General features: G+C 36.7%; 1 protein-coding gene across 1 annotated transcript; it reads right to left on the bottom strand.

Moving 5' to 3' along the window:
- Nucleotides 1–449: 449 nt before the first annotated feature.
- LPAR4 (lysophosphatidic acid receptor 4) lies at nucleotides 450–10,164 on the bottom strand. The gene is made up of 2 exons (XM_011382459.1): nucleotides 9,837–10,164; nucleotides 450–1,671 (listed from the first exon to the last, which is right to left on the bottom strand). Exons 1-2 carry the CDS (start codon nucleotides 9,874–9,876, stop codon nucleotides 482–484), a joined length of 1,230 nt encoding a protein of 409 aa, XP_011380761.1. The 5' UTR covers nucleotides 9,877–10,164; the 3' UTR covers nucleotides 450–481.
- Between the last annotated feature and the right edge of the window lie 1,193 nt (nucleotides 10,165–11,357).

Below are 11,357 nucleotides of genomic sequence, written 5' to 3'. Positions count from 1 at the left end.
ATGTTAGGCTAAAATATGTTATTGTGCTAAAATAAACTTGATGACAATTCAAACAAAAACTAGCATATATCAGTAGTAACACAAAGGGTTTTTTTTTAAATAATCCCTGAATTTGTTCTATATTTATAGGCCTAACCTAATTTCAAAATATTATTGAAATAGAAGTAACTTTTTAAAAGTCTGAAAGTAATCTCCATATCGGTAAAGTCAAGGCCATTGGCCACTTATATAATGTGATGCAATGAAATTTCAACCCAGCAAAAGAGTTTGGTATTCACTTTTGATATTTTGTAATTAGATCTGACCTATAACTATTGAACAAAACAGCATATGTACAGTAAATGTTCAAATAAATGTATCTGACTGTATTCAGTACATTAATCTATTCTCAGTATCATTAACTTCAAATATTTTCTCTGATTCATAGCATAGGAAAAATCATAGGAGAAACCATATCTGGACCTAAAGACAGTTCTTATACCTAGAAGGTAGATTCTAGCATTAACTCACCACCATTATGTGTTGTTTGATCACTAACTTCCTCTTGAATAGCTGGAAGGGAAGGTTTTACTGTCAGAGGAGTTTCAGTCTTAAATAGGGTCTCCATCCTGATATGAGTATTGATGTAGAAAGACTTCTGAAAGGACTCAAGGGTGAAGTAATAGATGAAAGGATCAAAACAACAGTTAAGAGTTGCAAGGCACAAGGTGATTGGGTACATGATCTTAGCAAATCTTTCCAAAAAGCAATTGGTAATGGCTTGAGAGCGCACCAGGGCATACAGGAAGAGAATGGAGTTATAGGGTACAAAACATAGCACGAAGACTGCCATATGCACTGTGATCATCTTCAGCACTTTTTTCTTATTGGTCCCAATTTGAGACAGTGTAGCAGGCTTGCGAAGAGTTCTTAGCACCACAGAAGAACAAGAAACATTCAATATCAGAGGAATGATGAACCCAACAACTTCAATAAATATGGTGATTTTAGACAGATAAGTCTTCCAGATACGTTTGGAGAAGCCCTCAAAGCAAGTGGTGGTCGCATTGTTGACATTAGTGGTTGAGAACAAAGAAGCTGAAATACCACCGCTGAGGACTAGGATCCAGACTCCAGCACACACAATGGCAGAATTCTTCCTGGTCCTAATGGTACGAGATCGGAAGGGATAGACAATGGCCAGGAAACGATCCACACTAATACAGGTGAGGAAGAGCATGCTCCCATAGATGTTGGTGAGAAATGCAGTTCCAGAGATCTTGCAGAGAGTATCACCAAAAGGCCAGTGGCGGTTGAAATTATAAAATATTTTGAAAGGTAGAGTGCAGACAAAGAGTAAATCAGATAGAGCCAAATTAGTGATGAAAATAGCAGTTTCACTTCTCATTTTCATGCGAAAGCAGAAGACAAACAGAGAGGCACTGTTGGTTATCAGACCCAGGATGAATACAACACTGTAGACAGCACCATTCAAATTATACTTAAAGGAATCATCAACAATGCAAGTATTATGGGCAGTAGCATTGCCCAACTGGAGTCTGAGGCTTGAATTTAAATCTTGGAATTGGAAGTCAGTGAATCTTCTATCACCCATGGATTTTTTTTCAGGAGGCCTGCTGGCTGCACGGTTCACCACTCTGAGACCAGGGACTGGTAGGATATTATTTCGTCCTATGGGATACAAGATGGAACAAATCATTAAATCTGCCTTCCATCCATGATTTCCGTGGAATAAAACATATTCTGTCCACCCAGATTGGAAATAACATGCACATTCGACTTGGTTTGAAAGTACCTCTTGAGCACCTTAAAAGGTACTATGAGAGTATGTTGCAGGAGTGGAAGAGATCACACTCAATACAATAAGTGTAATACTGTAGCAATGCAATGAACAGGAATAAGGTGTTGGTTATATGAGAGCCCAAGGAGGCCAGCGGCAGGAAACGGCTCTGATAGTTAAAATAATGCTAATACTTTGAAATTTGAATGGCACTTTTTAACTTTCAAAAGTAAGTTTTACTTGATTCCTACAAGTATACCATAAGGTAGACAAGACAGAAATTTATCATCATATTACAGAAGCAGAAACTGAGGATTATGTAATTTAGAATTATAATAATATCAGAATTGGAAGAAGGTATAATTTGTATAGTCAGAACCAGAATTCAGATTTTATTCCTAACCAAAGGATTGTTAAGCTACTCTGAACTGTACTGTCTACTCTCCAATACTGCTAAACTTCATTGTCTGACTATTGCACAAGACTACAGGTGGATATGGGACCTCCAAGACATGTTCTTCGAAGAGTTATGACTAAACTCCTGAAGTAAACTGTTGATTCACCTTTTTCTTCTAAAAATAAAAAAGAGTTCAGAAAGCAGAAATCCCTCAGTTAATTAAAGTTTCTGGCTAAACGTTTTTCACTTTATTACACTGCCTTTCGAGAAAGATAATTCAAATGATATCAGCATTTCTCTCCTGCAGATTGTGGTCCCCTTTCCAAGCTTCTCTCATGATAGACCGTAAACCTAAGAAGCCTTACTTCTCCCTCTCCCACTGCCCATTCCATCACTTACTATCATGCCTTCAGCTCTTAAAATAGCCTTGGTCAATAAAGCCTTTTCTGATAAATGCAAGTGAAATGTGAAAGGTAGAATTGACATAAACAGCCATCCCTCTATCTCACTCACTGTACACTTCTGACTTGGCCAGTTATATGCCCATTCATGCCATTACTTGTACATGTGACAGTCATTGACTTAATCATTTCTGTTGGGTATCTGGGCCAACATTGTTCAAAGGTGCATATAGAAATCATACTAACCTTCTCCTAGATCAACAGCTGCCATTAGACGAGGACTTTCTTTCAAATGCTCTATAATACACTATGGACAAGTAGCTGCTGAATAAATTATTTTCAATGAGGGTGATATGGAAGAAAAGTGGTCTTTATACTCTGATATAACCAATAATGAATTTTTACATGACTGTATTTACATAACTGTTTTTATAGTTATGTAAATGACTGTGAAAGGCATTTCTCTTAAATGATTCCTCCTTACATCACTCTTCCCTTCCAACTCTCAAGAATAGGTCAAAGCACCTCTGTATATAACAAAAACGGAAGTGGATAGGGGAACCCACCAGAGTTGTAGATGCCTGAAGCTGCTTCAACCAGTGTTCAGTTTGAGGGGAAAAAATGGTTTAGGAAAAAATAATTCACTCACTGCAGTGCCGAGAGAGAGAGAGAGAGAGAGAGAGAGAGAGAGAGAGAGAGAGAGAGAGATTTCTCTAGAGAATACAGAGTACAAAGCAAAAGATTGTTATTTTTAATAGCTGAAGTTTTCAAGTTAAAATTGGAAACTTGCTATTCTTTAATTCTCATTCAACAAATCTTTATGGAGTGCTTCCTCTGAGCCTAACACTGCACTAAGATTATATTCTTTCTTGACCATTTTATGCCATAAGCCCAGCTCAACTTGTGCCACAAGTAACCTTAATATATAAAAGCAGAGTATAGTAGGAACCTAGACCATGTAAGGTCCAGGAGGGGAAAAAGTCAGATGAAGAAGAAATAAAAATAGGTGGGCAGAGCAGAAGAAGAGATAGAAGAGAAAGTAGCAGAGAAAGAAAAAGTGGAGAATCAAAAGAAAGAGAAGAAAAGGTGAAAAAAAAGAGGATGTTGCTGGGGAGAGGTCAATGCTGTCACCTAATTTGTATTCAGGGCTTCAGGAAGTATCTCTAGTTTACAATTACTCCAATCCTATTCTATCTTGCTTCACCTCACTCCTTTCAGTTTTCTCAGAAAGAACAGTATGTGATCACTATGTTTAAGGTCCCTGAAGTTGATCAGAAAATAAAAACCAGGAAGAGCCTGGAAATTTTCAGTCAGTGAATTTCAAACCTCTTTTTGAAAACTGTAGGCCTAAGTTTCTGTAAATTTTCACCAATGAGGTAGCAGACAGAAAAAGAGAATAGCAAACTTCTTAAACTACTTTATATATTATTTTTAACACCCCTACTCACTACTCATTAGTCTGGAGGCCTCTTTTTTCTTCATTGTTGAAAGAAATCAAGATAGTAAAAAATATCCCTCTAACATAATCACACAATCTGAAGAAATTATGGGACTGCAAAACCCCTAACATTAAAGCCAAAACTCATTCATTAAGATCTGCTTGCACTTGCATTCTATAATAAGTACTGCCAGTAAGTTTATTTTACTTGGAAAATGCTTTCATAATAGAAGCCTTTTCACCCCTGCCCAGAGTCCCTTCAGTCTGTTCCACTGGTGACCCATTTACACAGCATGCTTCTAGCTCACTGGCTATGTATTATTTTGTACTGCTCAAGATGGTGTGTTTCAAAGAGGTGAGCTCTGTCTCCCCAGTTTTCCATTCAGTTTTATGTCTCTCAGAACATATAAGCTATACCCACAGCAGGCAGTTTGCTCTGCTTCTTTGAGTAACCAAATCCTGTAGGAGAGAAAGGGCCACAGATAAGAAAGCATTACAATCTCAATACTGAAGAGAGGTCATGGGAAGACTGCCACTAAGGCCCTATTCATAGCTTTCCCTTGCTTGAACACACAGCTCCTTTGCTGTCTAGCAGTGAGGGTGTGGTGCTGGGACTTAACACAGCATTGGAAGCAAGGAGTTCTATTTCTGACTCAGACACTGGTTCGCTTTGTAACTTGGCTATACTGTTTCTCTTCCCTGTATAAACATACCTCTGAGCCTCACAGCTAAGACTAGGAAGATTCAACAGGGCTTGTGAAGAGCTTTATGAGCTTGCCAGTACTCAGTTCTACCTAACCACAAAGAAACATTATAGAAACTTTTTCCTTCTCCCTCCCAACACAACTGGACACCTATTACTCTGTCTTTCTTGGTATGCTGAACTTCATATTAGCAACATATCCTTCTCTTAACACCATGTATACCTTATACATCAGAGAGCCCCTCTTGAGTTTCAACCTTGACTACACAATTTTCTCATAACAGGACAATCCAGGAAGGTGCCTCCAAAAGAATATCTCCCACTGAGCTGTGGTTAAAAAAAAAAAAAAACAGAGAGGTATTTGGCTCTTAAGCTGATTCTGAAGGAGAAATCAACAATATTCAAGAAATAAGGTCTCTTTTCTGACTGGCCTCCTTTCTTTTGACTAAAAAAAAGTGTTTTTTAACCACTAGATTTTCCTAAATGGCTGACATATTGTGCACTGAATGAAGGCAAAGGGCCAACTCTTGAGCTTCAAATAAGATGAAGAAGAAAAAAAAATAGGCTAACACAGTTAATTGCATCTTCTACCGCAAGTAGCTTTAGACTATTGTCTTGTGAAGACCTTCGCAGCCAATTATTCCAACAATTAATCACCTAGAGGGGTCAGAGGGCTGGCTGGATGTATTTTCATTGAGAACGGGCAGGAAGCAGGTCACCTGGAGTTTGACCAAAGAGAAATCTGACCTTCAATGAAATTTTAACTTTGACCTACACATATGGAGCCAATTTGGACAGTTCTTACTAGTGTTCACAATTTTTTCTTTTTAAAAAAATTCTAATTTTAATGAAATATACTATGTTTGGGGGCTTTGAGGCTCCAAGAGAAAGTGGGGTTAGACTTTTGACCCCATAAAAATACACCCTGTGTATTTTTGATGCAAGAAATATCCTTTTTAAAATGTTTTTCTACATTGAATTTGGTTTGCACTGAGATTATTGTGGGTATTTTATTCTCCCACTTTATTTGAGAAAAAAAGCAGGAAACTGACAGGCCCTAAACTAAGCAGATCCTATTCTTAGTGATTAACTTGCTTTTTAACATACAAAAAAATACTCCAGTCTCCCACTAACCTTTCACCTGATGACACAGTCTAATCTTTAGAAAATAATGTGGCTTCATGCTCAAGATGAGGGGACCAAAGATTGCATCAATACTACTAAAGTAGAAGTTATTTTCCCTAGCGTTTAGTTATATCATAAGACAACTGCAGAGAAATTGCTCAACCTCATATTATGAAATTGTTTTGAGACTTGAGACAATATATCATCTTAGCAGAAGTCTCAGATCTTTTGAGCAAAATTTTGGGTGTTCCTAAAAGAGCTCATCTCCAAATTCTGTGAGGCTCATACATGCCAACTAGGAATTTGGTTTTATTCCACATATTTGAACAGGCAAATTAGTTATCAATTTGCATACCAATTCATTTGATATTCTTGAATACTGATCCTGATAATATGAATAAAAAACATGTCTCCCATCTCGAAAGGTATATACAAGTGGCAAAGAGGGCTTAAACCAAAGAATCAATATTCATCTCTACCAAAATTGCCTGGATTACAATAAACAATTACAAATCCTCCATTCATTCTAGATTTTTGACTTATATAATACGTGATAAATTGGAAGTACTAATTACAAAAGGAAAGTTGAAGAATAAAATTAAGAATTTTAGAGAAAGCTTTTACCAGGAGAGTGGTAAACCACATTTTGAACCACATTAGTTCAAAATAAATTCTGCATCAATTTTATCCGAGACTTTGGTAATCAATGAACTTTCTGGAGGTACTGTGGTTAGAGATTTCCTCTAAAAAATGCTGTGAAATAGAATTAGTCATAACAGTGGGCCATGGAGAGAGATTTTCAATAAAACGTATGTCAAGATCATGAAATTAATGATATAAATCAAAATAAATGAGAGCCAACATATTTTAAAATGGTATCTAAATGTTTTGGATTTCATTATTACAGAATTGCAGAAAAAATTATTTTCCAAATCTGTCACTGCTGTGCCATATTTTATTACTTATATTGACAAGCATAAAGTCCATGAGTCTGTGTAACCTATAACCATTTAAAGATAACTAATGATAAAAGGCATAAAAATACTTCTTACACTTCCATAAGGTAATACAGTACCTTAAAAACAACTGAACAATGGATATTTATTTTTTTGGCCTGAAGTTATATTGGTTCTTTGTTCTTTCTTTTTCTTTTTCTTTTTTCCTGGTAACAACTGTTACTATTGGGCAAGGCCCTTGATAGGGAAAGAAGAAAGAAGACTGGAACAACAGGTGCAGACCTCACTACCTTGTCTCTCACCCAAACCCCAACCCCAGTTGGATTTATTTCTCCCCTGAACTATAGTGATATGAGCGAGTCTTCGATTACTGGGTATTAGCACACTGACAATCACTGCTGCCTCTACTATGATGTCCTAGGCCTACCCAATATAGCATGTGTATAAGATCTTCAAATCACAACTCTGCTCAATATTTGTATAGAACCAAACATACGTTGCAATGAAATTTTTACAAGTAGCACCTGCATTTGAACCCTACTCATTTACTGCTTGTAAAGTAGATTCATCTACTGGTGCCAAACTTATACTATTGTTTCCTCTCATCTTTTTCTGAACAAAGGAGACCTAAACAAAGCAGACTACTAAGTAATACTCCACCTCTCCTGAAATATTTTTTTTCCAATCTACGAGAACTAAATTAAAAATAACAAAATTAGACAATTTAAAATATATTTGAGATCACCTTAATATTAAGGAGAATTGGTTTTCACACTCCTCCAGAGAGCAGTATTCCTAGAATGAAAATTAATATTGTTTTACTAGTTTATCTTAAGGAAAGACAAAAACATTAACATTTCTTTCTTTTATGGCTTTCACAACTGATACAGATTATAATGAAAACTTTTTATTTGGAGTCTAAGCAAACTTGGAAGTTCGAATACCCAGAATGTTTCATATTTGGTATTAATTCAATATAGCTACATCCAACCCCATCACTAGCTAACTGTGTGAGAGTAAATTGCAATCCCTTTCTGGACCTCAGTTTCATTTCTCCTTACACCTTTAACTTTAATTGACAGCAGCCTTCAACTGGTGTTATGGCATGGCCTCATTGAATGTTTCCTCCTGTCAGTTGTTTTCACCTGCTCCCTTTTGTCACAGCAACAAAAAAAAATTTTTTTTAATCCCTCAAAGTATGAGGTGAAGGGTATTAAATTTTATTAAACTCAATGAAATTATTGCTAGATTTATTTTATTTTTTAATTGAGGTATAATCGACATACAACATTATATTAGTTTCAGGTATACAAAACAGTGATTTGATATTTGCATATATACTGCAAAATGATCACCACAAGTCTATTTAGTCAGGCATACATAGTATAGAGCTATTTTAATATCTGAAATAAATATTATTAATTAGTGTCAGAAGCTAACAACCACAGATCAAGAAACCATTTATATTCTAAAGTTTTCCTAATGCCTTCATTTTTCTCATTCTCTATCTGTATGCCCATATCAGCAGGTATATCAGCTCTAACTGTCTAGGTCTTAATCCTGACCTTTGCTACCTGTTCCCCATTCACTCCTCTCCTCAAAATATAAAGTTATCAAAGTATTTCAGAATATAACCATATAGAATCAGTAGACTACTATCCTATGCATTGTTCTCATAATCAATTACTTATCTATGAAAAGTGCGGCTGGATTCCCAATGGTAGGTGACCTCTTATTAAGCTCCCAATTTTCAGTACTAACATTCACAAATATATTATAGGTTTTTTTCTCCCCCTTAAGAAAGCAAAAAGCAAACTAATACATGATGACCATAGGAAAAAGGCAACTACACAATTAGGCCCTGATCATAGCACTTTAAGGGTAACAATTCTCACTGCATTTTCTCTCAAAAAGAATTGAATAGATGAAGCTTTAGCTAAGCTTGGCCTGACTGTTGCTGTGTGGCATCTTCCCAGTACTCTCTTTAACTTACAGAGAGTACACATTCTGAAAGACTGGTGTGATTGTTCCAATAGGGCTTTCATTCACATCTCTGATTGGCAGGACATGCTTTAGAGTGTAGACATCAAGTTTATCAGCTGAATTCATCTTTTTTAGCACAGGTGTAAACTTTTCATCTGTGACAAGGAAAAAGGATTTAAAATTTCTGCTGATGGTATATGTTGTTCGGAATTTTGTTCTGAAAAATAAACATGTTTCAAAGCCATTGGATAATCTGGAGTTTAGGTTATTATTGCTGTCTTCATGGTAGTCAAGGAAAAAAGAAAGATGGTGTCATTTGGTAAGGGAGCAAAATGAATAACCACAACAAGCTCTGAAATGTTCTAAACTTTGGATTTGGCTGGTCTTGTCCATGTGGAATAATGATGAATTACATTACTGTATTTTCTAAAACAAAGTAGCTAAACTACAATATTTATCAGCTCAACAAGATCTTATTGCTAAAAATCTTAAAAATATTCAGGATATACAAGACGAGAATTTTAAATATATCACATTATTGCATTTGTATGAAAAACAGCAATTTCACATATAATAGCAAATTCAATTTTTGCCAGAATTAGTTTTTCATTGAAATGTTTTATAGTCAAATTCATGAATTATTCAATATAGCAAATGTCACATTCTCCATAAACCAATTAGACATCAAAGGCATGCCACATATAGTTTTCCTAGAAGAAACCTCAGCATAATAGAAACCATATTAGCTTACAATCGATTGTAAACCAAATAAATATAAAATGAGCCAAAAGAATTTCTAAACTGCTCAACTCTGTGATTTTAAGTCGGCTCTTTAGGACAACTGTGTTTACATCAAACAACAGCTTGAAAGTTCTGTATCTCTTCCACCGAAACTTTTTTTTTTTTTACCATTCAGCACGACGATCTGTTCAGCACTTCATAGTTGAAGTCTAACTTCTTTCTCCAAACACTCAAAGCGTTTCTACTGGTTTGTTACGCCGCCGCTCCCTCCGCCCCAAACGCCCAAATCGAATCTTTCTCAAAGAGACTTACCCCAAGAAAGAGTGTGTGCTAGATGAGAAAGTGTGCTCATGCCTGTAGAAAATTAGCTAATAAACATGTGAACGGGCAACTCGCACTTTTAAAAGTGCATATTTTAATCCTTTTTTTTTTTTTTTTTTTTTTTTTTTTTTTTTTTTTACAGGGAAAGGTTAGCCCAGCCCAAAGTAGCAGACTCTGGGCTGCCGCAGCTTCTTACAGCAAACCGCTCATTCTCAAAATGTGAGCTTATTTATATTTATCTCTTTCCCTTTGTTAAGGAATGGCCCTCTTGAATGCTGTAGCCAGCATGCCTTTAACAAACAGGACACAAGAAAAGGCCCAAAGTCCGGGCTGGAGCTGAGGGCCGGGGGAACTCTTGGGGGTCTCAATAGGAAATGCTTTTCATTGGATAAGGAGGCATTATTAGGAGCCAAGATCCCGCCCAATTCCCTGTGTTCCATCGTTTCCTTAGTCACCAATCACTAGACTGAAGTTTTTCCTTAAAGAGCATTGCCCAGGAAAAGTAGTTTTCGCAATCAAGAATTAGCAGCTTAAATGCCTCTTGACAATATAAAAAGTGTCTTTCCTGACCAATTAATCCACAAAGAAAGCCTGTGTGTCTGTCTTTGCTGCAGTACTGCTACTCCCCGCCACCCCCACTACAATTCTAATGAGGAGGAGGAGACAAAACGCTAAACTGGGAGGAGTGTTTCAATTATGAGCAGCCCATGTTTGTTCTAACTTGTTTAAAATAATTCCAAGAATATTGATAATAATAGTAAGGGTTCAGAGAAAGGCAAAAATGAATGCTGCCATAAATATATTCCTATACTATGTAGAATTAAACCTCCTACCACCACAAAAAATAAAATTCAATACTATACTCACTTACATTAGCCAGTGAAGTGCCCTCAGATGGAGATGTGTGTGTGGGGTGGGGGGCGATTTCCAGAGCTCTAATACCCACCTTCCATGGACTAGGGAGGACTCTGTGGCAAACGAAAGGTCGGCACTTCTCTTAAATAACTTCCTGGCAGGAAGTCTAATTACCATGAAATTTTCAGAGGTTTCTAAAAACCAAAATAAATAGTATAGATGCAATCATTTATAATGGAGAGTTATCTTCAACTATATAACTCCTTCCCTCAGGGCATGTTCTTTTCCTATAGATTGACTGCCTTGGTCACCCACACTGCTTTTTTTCCTCCCTATTGTTTCCTCTCCTTGCCTCCCTTTCTCTGATCTGAATTTGCTGCAGAGATTTACTCATCCATCTGTAACTTTATTGCTAGCCTTTCCCCTCTGTTAGCCCCTACTCCCAATCTTCCTCTGCTCTACCTCTACCCACTGCCAACACTACCACCAACAGCAACTCCTCTTCCTTCCCTAGAATGAAACTCTTAGGCCAGAGGGAAGGTGCTTTCTTTTTCTGGGCAGAGATGTAACACTGGAAATATGGAAGATCCTCTGCCTACTTCAAAAATTAAGTCTGCATAATTAAGCTGCCTTGCAAATAAGCATGCTTCACATTTG

The sequence above is a fragment of the Pteropus vampyrus genome, unplaced genomic scaffold (genome assembly GCF_000151845.1).
Source record: "Pteropus vampyrus isolate Shadow unplaced genomic scaffold, Pvam_2.0 Scaffold477, whole genome shotgun sequence".
NCBI lineage: Eukaryota > Metazoa > Chordata > Mammalia > Chiroptera > Pteropodidae > Pteropus > Pteropus vampyrus.
The sequence above is the reverse complement of the archived record's forward strand: the minus strand, read 5'-3'. Positions and strand labels throughout refer to the sequence as shown.

Bases quoted from the DNA above. Each gene is read 5' to 3' on its own strand.
- LPAR4 (XM_011382459.1), bottom strand. From the start codon at position 9,876: ATGAGCACACTTTCTCATCTAGCACACACTCTTTCTTGGG. The intron at 1,672-9,836 runs GTAAGTCTCTTT...TGTATCCCATAG, and splicing joins AGCACACACTCTTTCTTGGG to GACGAAATAATATCCTACCA.